Genomic DNA, 16751 nt, shown 5'->3' with positions numbered 1-16751 from the left:
ATGTTTTTGAAAAAGCAATCTAACTCCTATAAGAAAAACATTATATCCTTTAGAGTAAGACTTTTAGTAAGAGAGAAATCAATAGGAATAATATACTTGAACTTTCAAAAAGCCTTTTACATTGCTTGTTTTTAATTGAAGAAATGATAATTTAAAAATTAATTACTTTAGGGTTTGGGAAGGTGGATTTTTTTTTCATGAATTAGAAAGAAGCTTAGGGTTAGGAAACAGTTAAAAACAGTTAATAAAGGACTTAATGGTACTTGCTCTTATTGAATTTTTTAGATTGTTTATATGAGGAATATATGACATTTTTAGCTTTTTTAGGAGGAGGAAGGAAAGGAGCTAATATTTACTAGATATATTCCAGGTGCTAATTTTTTTTTTTTTTTAATTTTTTCCCACTTTAATGTTCTCAATCCAGTGAAAGAGGTGACATAATGCCCATGAATGAATTGGAAAAAATGAAGCTTTGTCTTAATTAAGTTACTTATCTAAGATCAAAAGCAAGTAAGTGATAGAGTCAGGACTGAAACCAGGGCTGTCTGGGCCTGTGGCCCCTGTTCTACTAAAATAAGTCGATGAATGGGATTGATTTCAGAAGAGCTCACAAGGTCGTGAGAATGAACTAAAACATGTCTGGTGAGTCATGGTACAAGGAAGCCTAAGGTGTAATGCATTTAGGAAAAAGTTGTTCAAACTGGACTTTTAGGATGATGGTCCTCAAGAGTCAGTTTTGTAGCAGAAAATAGACGGTAGATTGTCTCTCAGAGGCGTTTTTCAGTGTGTTTCTGGGACCAAATAGGCCAGCACAGGGTCGGGTGTCATTGAAAGATGATACAAACTGAAAATGTCTTCCTTTTCCCTCCTGTAAAACTGTGGTTTATCCGTTCTGTGCTATGTAGTTTAATATCCACATTTAGAGACCTAAGAGAGCTTGAGGTGGGCCAGAGAAGGAAAATGTAAGTGATTAGAAGGTAAGGGACTGCCCATGATAATAGGCTGAAATGATCAGAACCTTCTATCTGAATAGATGTAGGTGTGGAGCGAGGGTTATTGATTTGGATAAAGGCATGAATATTACTTCATTAGACTAAGTGCATTTTTACCATATTCTGAAATTCCAAGAATCAGAAGGCAATTTAAAGCCTAAAGCTGGCAAATTTAAGATTAATAAAAGGAAGCACAGGGCAGTAGTGAATGAGGAGAGCTTACAGTCCTTATTCTTAAGGTAAACATTCTAAACTGATCTGGGAAGTTGTTTTTTTTTTTTTTTTCTTTTAATAATAGCCCAAAGATCATCATCTTTAAAAATTAGAATAAAATCTTATTATATTTTCATTCTTTTGGAAAGTGTGAAATACTAGCTTGTTCACACATTTAAACCTAAATCTTTGAGCTGTTTTAGAAGCGATATTTAAGACCAATGTTGGAAACTGAACAGAAGTGACCTGCAGTGTGTTGAATGAGGTATTGTGTGGTACAAGCTGATCTATAAGGAAATTGTAACAATTTATCATTTTTGACTTAGGGTGTTTTCAGATTTACTCCAGAGAGCCAACTCATGATTCTGAGTAATCTCAATACGCAGTGGAACAAGCTTAATCCTAAAGGCTACATTGTCATTCAGTGGTATTTGTCAAGTCCAGCAGAACTAAGTAAGAATGATAGTACCTGAGTAGCAAAAATCCACAGGGATTTTACTTTCTGTTTGATAGCAAAAGGGACCATCTATATCTGGAGATTCTCTGAAGCTACCTTCCTGGAGCAGCTGTTTCATAGAGAATTTTCATAACTACCTACAAAAAAGAATGAAAGTTTCAATTCTATCCAAACAAAATAACAAATCAAAATCTTAGCTTTGAGACCCTTTGGTTTGAGGTCATAGCATTATATTCCTTAAAACTGAATAAATAATGCTGTGTCATTTTTTAGGAATTTCTCATCCCTGTGGGGTCTGTGGAAAGAGAAGCTATTGGAAATTTTGATTGTTCTTAGCCTGAAACTTTAAGTTATTATCATTAGCAAGGAAAAGGACTTTTTAAATTTATTTGTTGTAAAAGATGTCCAGTTCTTACTCTGTATTAAATAAATTACTCTTAAAACTTTTGGCTTAAGTAGTTTTGAATAAACCTTGGAAAATGTTTGGATAGCAATTTGTCTAAAAATCTCCTTCTAGGGAGTAAAACCTAATGCCTAAGAGTGGGGGCTATAGAGACCATTTGCCTGGGTTTGAATACTGGCCCTGCTACTTACCGCTTATAGAAACTTGGGCACTTAATTTATGTCTCGGATTCCTCATCTGTGGAATGGAATAGTAATAGTTCCTTTTTTTACAGGATTGTTGTAAGGTAAAGGTTAATGCATGTAAAGTGCTTAGACTAATGCTTGTCTCTTGATAAATGCTTAATAAATACTAGTTTTTTTAAGTTATTATAAATTGTTTACTTCCTCAGCCCAACTCCCAGTTATTTATTTTCTCATTACTTTATATTTGTTAGCATATACTTTTTGATGTTCCCCTTTGTTTTTAATTATGAAAAATTTTGAATGCATACAAAAGTAAAGAGGATATTACAATGGCCCTTCATACACGTATCACCCAGATTCAACGATTATCAATGTTTTCCACACTTTAGTTATACTATATCCCCAAATATACTTTTTTCAGATTCATATTCTTTTTTTTTAATTGAGGAATAATTCAAATCTCAGGTTCATATTCTATGTTTAGACATAACAGTGAAACTCACTCAGGTTTTTTTTAAGATATTAAATACTCTGATCTTAGATCATTCTGTCAGCCTTTTTGGAAAAATGACATCTTTCTTACATAAAAATTATTGATGCACAGGCTTACGATTTTTGTATATTTTCTGTCTAGATTTGTCTTCTGTAGTAGGAAGGATCAGTCTTCCTTTTCTCCTTTTTTAAACTGTGAATTCTCCTTTACAGTCAGAAGAAGAAGTTGCAGAAGGAGAGAAAGAAGTGGATGCTTTGAAGAAAAGTGTAGACTGGGTGTCCGACTGGTCCAGTAGACCTGAGAACATTCCACCTAAGTAAGTCAGTACATGGTTCTTTTCAGTGGACACAGTGCATGTAGTGTGGACCTGCTAATTGCCGAGGTATTTTCAGCAAATGCATTTCTGACACCTGCCTCTGCATTTCTTCCCCCAGGGAGTTCCACTTCAGGCACCCTAAACGTTCCGTTTCCTTAAGCATGAGAAAAAGTGGAGCCATGAAGAAAGGGGGGATTTTCTCTGCAGAATTTCTTAAGGTGTTCATTCCATCTCTCTTCCTTTCCCATGTTTTGGCTTTGGGGCTAGGGTAAGTACTGGTCAGTGCCTGAAGTTTCTTCCATTCATTTTATTCACAGATTTTATTTCCAGCTGTAAGATATACATGAAAGCAGTTTGTGTTGTTGTCCTTTTAATGTTTCAGCGCAAGTGGGGTGAACTTAAAAGAATTATTGAAGTCGATTCATTATTGGTATATAGGGTTCACCCACTCTCTGAAAGTAGAGCATGTCTATGAAACCTTCCGTAAGCTGAAATGGTGTAAAGCGAAGAAGCAATTACCTTAGGACACATCTTGCCAACTGATGCACAACATACATCGCGATAAAGCACAGATGCTCACAGATGCAGTTCAAAGCTACGGCAGCTGGATGCTGAGTGTGGTTCCTGGGAGGGAGGCGCTCTCACTGCTCGGAGCGCGCTTCCTCTGTAACAGCTCGCTGCAAAACCAGCGCTGAACACTGTTCACTTTGCGCCTTTTTTTATACAAGTGAAAATCCTCTTCGAATTTCTTTCAGTTATCGAAAACAGGTACTAACATAGGTCTAACCTACATAGCGAAGTAATGAAAAGCAAACTTTCGAAAAGCGGGGGATACCTATCCAATAAGCATTTTTAGGAGTAGAGTTTTTTCTTATTTGAAAATAAGTTGTTCATATGACTTACTACCCTAAATGTTCATTTTAAAGTGAGAGCTCTTCTATATTTGATTTTTCTTTTTGGGTTTTGTTGTTGTTGTTTATAAATTACTCAAGATAAGCTGAGTTTTAAAGTAAATTAATCTTTAGTGTATAAAGTTGGCATTGATGTGAGCATTTCTTTTTCCCAAATGGGAAAATACACCATTTTATCAAGTAGTCCTTGAGTGCAACTGGAAAGCTGGCTGGGGTCACTACTGTTTTCTCTTTGTATTGACAGCATTTTTCTTTCCTTCTAAAATTGACCCCACATTTACCTGCAATTCGTTGATTTTTCAGGGATGTCTTTTGTTTTTTTAAATAGATCTTTATTGGAGTATAATTGCTTCACAATACTGTGTTAGTTTCTGTTGCACAAGAAAGCGCATCAGCCATATGCATACATATATCCCCATATCCCCTCCCTCTTGAGCCTCCCTCCCATCGTCCCTATCCCACACCTCTAGGTGGTCACAAAGCACCGATCCCGTCTCCCTGTACTGTGCTGCTGCTTCCCACCAGCCAGCTATTTTACATTCGGCAGTGTATATATGTCAACACTACTCTCACTTTGCCCCAGCTTCGCCCTCCCACCCCATGTCCTCAATTCCATTTTCTATGTCTACCTCCTTATTCCTGCCCTGTAACTAGGTTCATCAGTACCATTTTCTTTTTTTTTTAGATTCGATATATATGTGTTAGCGTACGGTATTTGTTTTTCTCTTTCTGATGTACTTCACTCTGTATGACAGACTCGCAGGTCCATCCACCTCATTACAAATAACTCAATTTCGTTTCTTTTTATGGCTGAGTAATATTCCATTGTATATATGTGCTACATCTTCTTTATCCATTCATCTGTTGATGGACATTTAGGTTGGTTCCATATCCTGGCTATTATAAATAGTGCTGCAATGAACATTGTGGTACATGTCTCTTTATGAATTATGGTTTTCTCAGGGTGTATGCCCAGTAGTGGGATTGCTGGGTCATATGGTAGTTCTATTTTTAGTTTTTTAAGGAACATCCATACTGTTCTCCATAGTGGTTGTATCAATTTACATTCCCACCAACAGTGCAGGAGGGTTCCCTTTTCACCACACCTTTTCCAGCATTTATTGTTTGTAAATTTTTTGATGATGGCCATTCTGACTGGCGTGAGGTGATACCTCATTGTAGTTTTGATTTGCATTTCTCTAATAATTAGTGATGTTGAGCATCTTTTCATGTGCCTCTTGGCGATCTGTATGTCTTCCTTGGTGAAATGTCTATTTAGGTCTTCCACCCATTTTTTAACTGGATTGTTTGTTTTTTTGATATTGAGCTCCATGAGCTGTTTGTATATTTTGGAGATTAATCCTTTGTCTGTTGTTTCATTTGCAAATATTTTTTCCCATTTTGAGGGTTGTCTTTTTGTCTTGTTTATGGTTTCCTTTGCTGTGCAAAAGCTTTTAAGTTTAAGTAAGTCCCATTTGTTTATTTTTGTTTTTATTTCCATTACTCTAGGAGGTGGGTCAAAAAAAATCTTGCTGTGGTTTATGTCAAAGAGTGTTTTTCCTATGTTTTCATCTAAGAGTTTTATATAGTGTCTGGTCTTACATTTAGGTCTTTAATCCATTTGGAGTTTATTTTTGTGTATGGTGTTAGGTAGTGTTCTAATTTCATTCTTTTGCATATAGCTGTCCAGTTTTCCCAGCACTGAAGAGGCTGTCTTTTCTCCATTGTATGTTCTTGCCCCTTTTGTTGTAAATTAGGTGCCCATACGTGCGTGGGTTTATCTCTGGGCATTTTATCCTGTACCATTGATCTATATTTCTGTTTTTGTGCCAGTACCATACTGTCTTAATTACTGTAGCTTTGTGGTATAGTTTGAAGTTGGGGAGCCTCGTTCCTCCAACTCCATTTTTCTTTCTCAAGATTGCTTTGGCTATTTGGGGTCTTCTGTGTTTCCATACGAATTGTAAGATTTTTTTGTTCTAATTCTGTGAAGAATGCCATTGGTAGTTTGATAGGGATTGCATTGAATCTGTAGATTGCTTTGGGTAGTATAGTCATTTTCACAATATTGATTCTTCCAATCCAAAACATGGTATATTTCTCCGTCTGTTTATGTCATCTTTGATTTCTTTCATCAGTGTTTTATAGTTTTCTGAGTACAAGTCTTTCACCTCCTTAGGCAGGTTTATTCCTAGGTATTTTATTCTTTTTGTTGCAGTGGTAAATGGGAGTGTTTCCTTAATTTCTCTTTCTGATTTTTTGTTGTTGGTGTATAGGAAAGCCAGAGACTTCTGTGCATTAATTTTGTATTCTGCAACCTTACCAAATTCATTGATTAGTTCTAGTAGTTTTCTGGTGGCATCTTTAGGATCTTCTATGTATAGTATCATGTCATCAGCAAACAGTGACAGTTTTACTTTTTCTTTTCCAATTTTTATTCCTTTTATTTCTTTTTCTTCTTTGATTGCTGTGGCTAGGACTTCCAAAACTATGTTGAATAAGAGTGGCGAGAGGGATATCCTTCTCTTGTTCCTGATCTTAGTGGAAATGCTTTCAGTTTTTCACTACTGAGTATGATGATTGCTGTGGGTTTGTCATATATGGCCTTTATTATGTTGAGGTAGGTTCCCTCTATGCCCGTTTTCTGGAGAGTTTTTATCATAAATGGGTGTTGAATTTTGTCAAAAGCTTTTTCTGCATCTATTGAGATGATCATATGGTTTTTTGTTTTTTTTTAAATATAAAGCAGTGGACTTAAATTATATTTGCATATTCATAGAATCTTGAGAGAGAAAGAATCTTTTTTTTTTTTTTAATTTTTATTTATTTATTTATTTTTGGCTGTGTTGGGTCTTCGTTTCTGTGCAAGGGCTTTCTCTAGTTGCGGCAAGCGGGGGCCACTCTTCATCGCAGTGCGCGGGCCTCTCATTACCACAGCCTCTTGTTGCGGAGCACAGGCTCCAGACGCGCAGGCTCAGCAATTGTGGCTCACGGGCCTAGTTGCTCTGCGGCATGTGGGATCTTCCCAGACCAGGGCTCAAACCCGTGTCCCCTGCATTGGCAGGCAGACTCTCAACAACTGTGCCACCAGGGAAGCCCAGATCATATGGTTTTTATTCCTTAATTTGTTAATGTGATACATCACATTGATTGATTTGCATATACTGAAGAATCCTTGCATTCCTGGGGTAAATCCCACTTGATCATGGTGTATGATCCTTTTAATGTGCTGTTGGATTCTGTTTGCTAGTATTTTGTTCAGGATTTTTGCATCTGTGTTCATCAGTGATATTGGTCTATAATTTTCTTTTTTTATGATATCTTTTTATGGTTTTGGTATCAGGGTGATGGTGGCTTCGTAGAATGAATTTAGGAGTGTTGCTCCCTCTGCAATTTTTTGGAAGAGTTTGAGAAGGATCGGTGTTAGCTCTTCTCTAAATGTTTGATAGAATTCGCCTGTGAAGCCATCTGGTCCTGGACTTTTGTTTGTTGGAAGATTTTTAATTATGGTTTCAATTTCATGACTTGTGATAGGTCTGTTTATATTTTCTAATTCTTCCTGGTTCAGTCTTGGAAAATTGTACCTTTCCAAGAATTTGTCCATTTCTTTATGGTTGTCCATTTTATTGGCATAGAGTTGTTTGTAGTAGTCTCTTATAATCCTTTGTATTTTTGCAGTGTCAGTTGTGATTTCTCCTTTTTCATTTCTAATTTTATTGATTTGCGTCCTCTCCCTTTTTTTCTTGATGAGTCTGGCTAAGGGTTTATCAATTTTGTTCATCTTCTCAAAGAACCAGCTTTTAGTTTTATTGATCTTTGCTATTGTTTTCTTCATTTCTATTTCATTTATTTCTGCTTTGATCTTTATGATTTCTTTCCTTCTACAGACTTCAGGTTTTCTTTGTTCTTCTTTCTCTAGTTGTTGTATAGTGTTAGGTTGTTTATTTGAGATTTTTCTTGTTTCTTGAGGTGAGATTGTATTGCTATAAACTTCCCTCTTAGAACTGCTTTTGCTGCTTCCCATAGGTTTTGGGTCGTTGTGTTTTCATTGTCATTTGTTTCTATGTATTTTTTTATTTCCTCTTTGATTTCTTCAGTTATCTCTTGGTTATTTACTAGCACACTGTTTAGCCTCCATGTATTTGTATTTTTTACAGTTTTTTTCCTGTAATTGATTTCCAGTCTCATAGCATTGTGGTCAGAAAAGATGCTTGATGTGATTTCCGTTTTCTTAAATTTTCTGAGGTTTGATTAGTGACCCAAGATGTGATCTATCCTGGAGAATGTTTCACGTGCACTTGAGAAGAAAGTGTATTCTGCCACTTTGGGGTGGAATGTTCTATAAATATCAATTAGATCTGTCTGGTCTATTGTGTCATTTAAAGCTTGTGTTTCCGTATTTATTTTCTGCTTGGATGATCTGTCCACTGGTACAAGTGGGGTGTTAAAGTCCCCTACTATTATTGTGTTACTGTCGATTTCTCCTTTCATGGTTGTTAGCATTTGCCTTATGTATCGAGGTGCTCCTATGTTGGGTGCATAAACATTTATAATTGTTATATCTTCTTCTTGGATTGATCCTTTGATCATTATGTAGTGTCCCTCCTTATCTCTTGTAACAGTTTTTATTTTAAAGTCTTATTTTATCTGATACGAGTATGGCTACCCCAGCTTTCTTTTGATTTCCATTTGCATGGAATATCTTTTTCGATCCCTTCACTTTCAGTCTGTATGTGTCCCTAGGTCTGAAGTGGGTCTCTTGTAGACAGCATATATATGCATCTTGTTTTTGTATCCATTCAGCCAGTCTGTGTCTTTTGGTTGGGCCATTTAATCCATTTACATTCAAGGTTATTATCGATATGTATGTTCCTATTACCATTTTCTTAATTGCTTTGGGTTTGTTTTTGTGGGTCTTTTTCTTTTTTTGTGTTTCCCACTTAGAGAAGTTTCTTTAGCATTTGTTGTAAAGCTGGTTTGGTGGTGCTGAATTCTCTTAGTTTTTGCTTATCTGAAAAGCTTTTGACTTCTCCATCGAATCTGAATGAGATCCTTGCTGGGTAGAGTAATCTTGGTTGTAGGTTTTTCTCTTTCATCACTTTAAGTATATCCTGCCACTACCTTCTTTCTTGCTTGCAGAATTTCCGCTGAAAAATAAGCTGATAACATTATGGGGATTCCTTTGTATGTTATTTTTTGTTTCTCCCTTGCTGCTTTTAATATTTTTTCTTTGGATTTAATTTTTGTTAATTTGATTAATATGTGTCTTGGTGTGTTTTTCCTAGGGTTTATCCTGTATGGGACTCTCTGTGCTTCCTTGACTTGGGTGACTATTTCCTTTCCCATGTTAGGGAAGTTTTCAACTATAATCTCTCCAAATATTTTCGCAGACCCTCTCTTTTTCTTTTCTTCTTCTGGGACCCCTATAATTCAAATGTTGGTGTGTTTAGGGTTGTCCCAGAGGTCTCTGAGATTGTTTTCAGTTCTTTTCATTCTTTTTTCTTTATTCTGCTCCTCGGCAGTTATTTCTACCATTTTGCCTTCTAGCTCACTTATTCGTTCTTCTGCCTCAGTTATTCTGTTATTGACTCCTTCTAGTGTATTTTTCTTTTCAGTTATTGTGTTGTTCATCTCTTTTTGTTTGTTCTTTAGTTCTCCTAGATCTTTGTTAAACATTTCTTGAATTTTCTCAATCCCTGCCTCCATTCTATTTCTGAGATTCTGGATGATCTTTACTATCATTACTCAGAATTCTTTTTCAGGTAGATTGCCTATTTCCTCTTCCTTTATTTGGTCTTGTAGGTTTTTACCTTGCTCCTTCATCTGTGACATATTTTTTTGCTGTCTCTTTTTTTTTTTTTTTAATGAGTAGGATTGTGTTCCTGTCTTACTGGTTGTTTGGCCTGAGGCTTCCAACACTGGAGTTTGTAGGCTGTTGGGTAGAGCTGGTTCTTGGTGCTGAGATGAGGAACTCCATGAGACCTCACTCTGATGAATATTCCCTGGGATCTGAGGTTCTCTGTTAGTCCAGTGGTTTGGACTCGGATCTCCCACGCCAGGAGCTTCGGCCTGACCCCAGGCTCGTGAACCAAGATCCCGCAAGCCACTGGTTCACTTTGGGGTTCTCCCGTCTCCTTGGGCATCAGAGTCCCCCACCAGCAGCCGGCAGGCACCCTAGTTGTGGGGAGACTCCAACTCCGTGTCTTCCCACACCGACATCTTGACTTCTCCAAGGGTGTCTTTTAAATTCTTCTTTTTTTCTTGATTTGAACAATTGAGGAAATATAGTTTTGAAATATTTTAGGAGTTAAACACTTGTGGTTAAATATTTTTAAGACATATCTGCTATTCTCTTTGAGCATGCCCAGTGGGTCCTTTTCTGTATATAATGTGCAGAAGAAGTACAGCATCTCTTACCTTCCCTTTAAGGAGCTCAGCATATGGGAGAGATGTTCACAGTAATGAACTTGGAAACATATGTGACTTTCCCACACACACCTCCTGTCTTTCTGGGTGCCTGATCTGCTTTTGTGAGGGTGAGGACAGTGATGGCACACAGCAAAACAGGGAGTATGTGAGAATGCTGTATGGGGTAGGAGTTCACATTCTCCTGCAGCACTGACTGCACAGTAGTTCATTTGCCCTCAAGAGGTTGGTCAGCTTTTGTACCTTGGAGGATCTCTTCCTTTTATGAATTTTCAGACTGTTTCTATTGCTGGTGTAAGTGTAACTGTTGTTATAGATGAATGTAGAAAAAAAAAAGGATTCTAAAAAGTAAAGTTGGTTTTATTACGTTGGGATGTGGGGCTGGTTCCATCTTTTCCTTAACTTCCCTTCTGCTTCTGTTATATAAGGGTCAAACACTTGCTTGGCATGGGAAGGTAATCCTTAAGAGTTAAACTGTTAGTAAGGGCATTTTAAAGCACTGGCAGCTTTGTAATTTGGTATATTACTGTATTTTGTATCTGAAATATCAGTAGAATTTTTTGTCTACCACAGCGGACCGTCTCAAAGGAGGTTGGCTCTGCTTTACTCTTTGGAGGGATCTGTTCTCTCTGGCTTGGCTTTGTCTAATCACTGGCCCAGTGATGTCCAGTCCTGCCCAGTGAGTAAACATATAAAACCAGTTTAGCTGGCTGATGACTAGCTTTAAGTAAGTCAGTGATGATTTCAGGGTGTTAGGGAACTGTACGCATGGACCTTTAGAGCCTTATACAATGGCTGAAAATTTTCATTTGTACGTACAGTTCAGCCTGTGGACAAGTTGGTAGAGAACTGTTGAAACAGATGCAACATGGAATACTGTGCTTCCTTTCAGCATCTACATTGGAAAACGACTCAGCACGCCTTCTGCCAGCACCTACTGAGGGAAGAGAAGAGCCCCTGGGAAAGCGTGTGACTTGTGAAGTGGTGTATTGTCACAGTAGTTTATTTGAACTTGAGACCATTGTAAGCATGACCCAACCTATACCCTATTTTTACATATCCAAGTTCCAGTAACTCTCAAATCCAGTATTTTATTCAAACTCTGTTGAGGCATTTTACTAACCTCATTCCCTTTTTGGCCTGTAAAACACTTTAGAATTTCCTAACAGAGTTTACTGTTGTTTAGAAATTTGCAAGGGCTTCTTTTCTGCAAATGCCACCAGCAGATTATAATTTTGTCAACAATGCTGTTGTCTCCTTTTAGTACCACCAGACTTAGACCTGCATCATTCATGGTATAAATTTTACTCTTGCAAGATAACTCCCATCTTTCTCTTAAAGCAAGACCAGGTTAGCAAATGATATAAAAGCTTTGATGTTTTTTTTTTTTTTCAAGACAAAGGCAAGCTTCCCTAAGCTTGAATTTATAGTTATTAAAAAAGAAAACAAAAACAAACAAAATGGGACACAAGAAAAAAAAATATCCTGGGCAATAAAAAATTATTTTAAACCAGCTTTGGAGCCACTTTTTGTCTAAGCCTCTTAATGGCGCCTTTTTATTTGTAGGAGGCAAGCTATATAAATGATAGGTATAAAATAGAAGAACTAGAATACATCAGCAGATTTTAATACTAGTATGTTATAATGGTGTCTTTTCTATGGTGTAGAATCTTTATTTCTGGTAAGGAATGTCTCAGGCCTAGAAATCTATGAAATTGCTTTGGGGACCTCTGTGTGTGTGTTTGGTATTTTTATGTTTATTAGCTGCATGTGAATTTTTCATGACTTTGAATTTTTTTCTTTCTTTTTTTATTTTTTCCTAAGAGGCTTTGGAATGAGTTCCAATTTGTGGTATAAATACAGGCTTCTTGTTTTAGGAAGCATCACTTACACTCTGAAGCCTTTAAACTCTGAAGATAATTGTTTCAGAGTTATTTCAAGCACTCGGGCAACTTTGAAAACCAGACTTGGGTTGTGGGAACAGTTGACAGAGTTCTGAAGAGATGCCATTGGTTTTCTTCTGCTCTCTCCCTTTCTCATGTTTACTGTACAACCTGCCCAAGGCGATTTCTGTGATTGTGCAGGCGCTAGCCATTTCCTTCTCCTGTAGCCATCTTTTCAGTTATGTTCAACTTCTGAAGTTCCACAACACTCAACAACTTCCTCTTATGATATACTTTTTGGTTCATTTCTCAAATGTGAAGCTTTAGGACCAAATTGTTAGAAAGCAACAGATTTACCAGTCATTTCAAGTAGGTTTATTGGCTTTCTGAACACACAGCATGATTCTGAAGGATACTATTATATGTTTTATATATAAATAATTACTGTTTATGGTATAAGCATTGAATATTTAGAGAACCATTGTTAATTTGAAGGCTAGCAATCTATTCAGTAAATAAGGAGTATCAGGTTGACTTGAATAAAAGCACTCTGACCACCAGGTTTGCTACTTTGCAGAAACTCTCTGAGTCTTTTCTCTCTCACATGAAGTTTTGTAAAGTTGATGTGTTATAGTGGAAAATAACATACATATTAAACAAAAAAATTAATTTCTGACTCTCTTTTTTCAATAATGTAGCTGGCTGTCTTTAAGAAAGATGATATATCCAAATAGTCTTCTGAATTCTTTGACTATGTTTTTCTTTCTAGATTTTGGTGTCTAAATAATTTTGGACATTTTTTTATTATTCCTTGTTTCTATCTTATTCACAAATCTGACAACACTTGACTTGCCTTCTGTAACCTATTTATTTCAAGTCTTCATATTTCTTTGGGAAGAAAGTCAGTCTGCTGGCCTGCTGACTTTGAAAAGCCTGAATAAAGTTGGAAAAGCCGGTAAAGTTAGGAGAACTGAAGAGCTAAACTGTTCTAATATACAATTTGTATTACAGTTGGTATCATGGGAGGGAAAAGTAAAATTATACTTAAAGAAAAGCAGCTTTTTACAGGCAACACATTACTCTCTTTTGAAATTCAGTAGTAATCCTGTCAGGTGTGTGGCTGAATTTGGGTATATTTGTGGTTTCTTTCCAACATTGAAAATAAATTTAGTCCTGCCCTTTTTCTTAAAATAGCTGTGAAATTTTGGACTATTCCTTAAAACATGAATACATGATGACAGTAGAACTTAATCATAGGATGAAATCATGCAGTATTTATTGATAACCCTAACATCTGAGATAAATGTTTATGTTCCTACCCAGATTTGTGTTGAATGGAAACAGATTGTGTGATTGGAAAGGAGAATTCGACAGTTAACAGTTGACATTTTTAAGATTAATGTTTAGAAAGCTTTACACCTGTTTACAATTTGAGGACGAAAAGGCAGTCTTCATTTTTCTTACGTTTGATGAAAACTGGCTTAAGATATTTGTAAATATAATCAAGAGCAGAACTGCACAAACTTGCACATGGAAAAGTGCAGCAAGTTACTTTGATTGCAGTAAAAACATCTACTATTCTAAAAAATGAAAACTGAAGACTTAGATGAATTTTCAAGTGAACCAGTTGTTGAAATTATCGGAATTAACTGAGCCAAAGTGATTATGCATTCTTCATCTATTTAGTTAGCACTTTGTATCATTATATACAGTTTACAATCCATGTATAACTTGTAGCTACAAACATTTTGTGCCATTAAAGCTCTCACAAAACTCTTTCTGTCAGTACGTTATTTTATGTCCCGTGTGTTGCCTGGGAGTTCAGGGGAAAGGAGGCCTTACCTGTCTACATACACGTTTTCCTTAGTTGAGTTCCTCAAATCCTAGAGGACCTGCCAGTGTGCCAATGACATAGGCGTGGACGATATTCCTGCCCTCCTGAGGCTGCCACACTCGGGGGACATCCACCACGCGATGTAATTATTCATCGTGTATGAGGTACAATGGGGCCATAACCATCAGAGCATTTGTTCTGCCAGAGGGCATCAGGGCTCACAGAGGAGGGGGTCTATTGAAGGATGAGTAAGTGTTCAACAAATGCAAAAAGGAATTACAAGCATGCCTGCAGCTGACACATGTGAAAATACATTCTGGAAATAACGAAGCTCACTGTGGCTGGAAAACAACGGTGGGTAGAGAGGACACTGAAAATGTAGTGAAGTGTTGAACCAAACTGAAGTTTACATGCCCTCGGGGGTTGAACTTATTTGGATAGTCATTGGGTTACTTTTGAGGGGTTTATTTAAAGCAGGGAAATGCTTGAAGACTTAAGTTGTAGATGGTTATGAAAGAGTGAAGCAAAGAGAACCAGAGGCCAGGAGACCCGTGAGTTCTCTGAGGAAGGAATAGGAGCTGGCCCTCAGCTGTAACCCTAGGGATGGGAAAGGTGGGCCGGGGTAGATTTGGGAGACAAAGCCGAGTCAATGGTAAGGAGATGGTTGAGAAAGGAAGAAGGCATGTGACATTAATGTGACGATGCCATTAACCGAGAAAGTGAGAACCAGAGGAGGAATGGAGTGGTAGGGGGAGAGAAAGATGATTTCAACTTTGAATACATTTGACCTGGTTTGAACATAACCAGCAGACACTTCTTAAATAGAACTAGAACTCAGGAGAAAAGTCTGGAGTGGAAATGGAAACACTGAGACACGCATGTGTATTATATTTGAAGATTTGGCCATGAGGACAGATGAGAGAAGTCGGCAAAGTAGTGGGGAAGGGCAGTATTTGAAGACTGAGCAGAAGAGAAGCTGGAAAAGGTGAGTGATGTAAATAGTGTGGTAGGAGAACCACTCCTCCCCAAAAAGAGGTGGTAACCAATCCTGTTCCATTTAGTGGTTAAAGAGGGTGAATTGAAGGGTAGCTTTTGAACTGGGCAGTTGAATCACTGCTGATCTTTGCAAGAGCGTTTCTGTCAGAGCAAAAGAGGGGTCCCAGGTTAAACTGAATTGGGTCAATGAATGAATAGCAACTAAGAAGTGTTGACTTTTCTTGGTCAATTTGGAGATGAAGAAAGTGAAGGGGAAGATTTCCCAGAGGAGACCGGTTGGTAGGATTGTTTGCTTAGGTTGGGATATAGAGAGAGGAGGAATGAGTTTGTAGGCTAAGGAGGAAGTGCAAAGGGAAATATTGAAGATGCGGGGGAGCCGATAACAAAGTCCTGGAGGGAGTAGGCAGGATATATTAAGGACTCAGAGGGGAGATTTACCTTGGAAAGGGGGAGAGGGACTTTTGGAATCACTCAAAATTCACAAAACCCAAATACTTACAATAGGAAATAAAAGAGGTAGGTGAGAAGAGGTGAAGAGAGATCTGTGAGGGGGTGAAGGAGCAGTAAATTGAGGAAATCCACATCTGATGGGCTCCGTTTTCTCCATGAACACTAGGTCTTTGAAGATGAGGATGGTGGTGGAGGGTGAAGGAAGTTGGAACTGTTTTCCATCAATATCTCCTGATCTAAAAGGAGCCAGAACTAAAGCTGAGCCTCTTGGAGCCTTTTAATTGCTCTTGGCATCTTTCCCCAGTGTACCTTGATGTTGAGCAGCCTCGAAGCCCAGACCGGCGGGCTCTGCCACCTTTCAGCCTCGTCAGTGCTTTTGCAATTTCAGCTGTCTTGGATTAAACTAAATGATCTCTTGGGACTTTTTAATCCTATAATTGCTGTCAGTAAATTACAGTTCAGTCTAAAAAGCAGGATTGAGAATGGCTGAATGATGAACAGGCATTATGAACATCTTATAAGTATTACTTTATATTTGTTAGTGGAACAAGAAAGCGTGTTTTTCTGAGCGTCTCCTTTATGTCTCTTGGTAAATGGACAAGATAACAAACCAGAATGCAGAGGAAAAGCTATAAATTCTGGGTGCTGATGAGCGAGGATTCCAAATCACAAATGATTTAAATCTTTAATCAGTTTGTAAGCCCCATGCCTGACATTTAAACTTTTACATGTTTTAGCCCTGGGATGATTTATTGTACCTCTGCTCTACGAGGGGTATGAAGTTCAAAGTCATAATCACTTTTCTAGATTAATTATAAAATTTAATGAAATCTTTGGAGTGGGGAGAAAAATTTGTAAAGATTACCATGTCATCTACTTCATTTATTATTATTTCTCACTTAGAAACACAAATATAAAGGTCATGAAATTAGCCAGTTTATAAATTCAAATCAAGGGAAAAATAGTTTCCGACAAAGGCCTCATTTCTCCAGCTAAGACAGAAAGCGCTCAGTCAGAAGTCAATGGACAGGGCTTCCCTGGTGGCGCAGTGATTAAGAATCCGCCTGCCAATGCAGGGGACACGGGTTCGAGCCCTGGTCCAGGAAGATCCGACATGCTGCGGAGCAACTAAGCCTGTGCACCACAACTACTGAGCCTGTGCTCTAGAGCCCGCGAGCCACAACTACTGAAT

The 16751-nt window shown here is 37.6% G+C and overlaps 1 protein-coding gene across 1 annotated transcript in view; it reads left to right on the top strand.

The window, feature by feature from the left end:
* BNIP3L (BCL2 interacting protein 3 like) overlaps positions 1 to 14055 on the top strand; it is a 28707-nt gene extending 14652 nt beyond the window's left edge. Inside the window, exons 4-6 of the mRNA XM_059926856.1 lie at positions 2956 to 3059; positions 3178 to 3327; positions 11289 to 14055. Of these exons, the coding sequence (XP_059782839.1) occupies positions 2956 to 3059; positions 3178 to 3327; positions 11289 to 11337 (303 nt within the window). The 3' untranslated portion in view covers positions 11338 to 14055. The remainder of the gene's footprint in view (positions 1 to 2955; positions 3060 to 3177; positions 3328 to 11288) is intronic.
* The last annotated feature ends 2696 nt before the right edge of the window (positions 14056 to 16751 follow it).

Source organism: Balaenoptera ricei, chromosome 6, assembly GCF_028023285.1.
Source record: "Balaenoptera ricei isolate mBalRic1 chromosome 6, mBalRic1.hap2, whole genome shotgun sequence".
Lineage (NCBI taxonomy): Eukaryota > Metazoa > Chordata > Mammalia > Artiodactyla > Balaenopteridae > Balaenoptera > Balaenoptera ricei.
The sequence above is the reverse complement of the archived record's forward strand: the minus strand, read 5'-3'. Positions and strand labels throughout refer to the sequence as shown.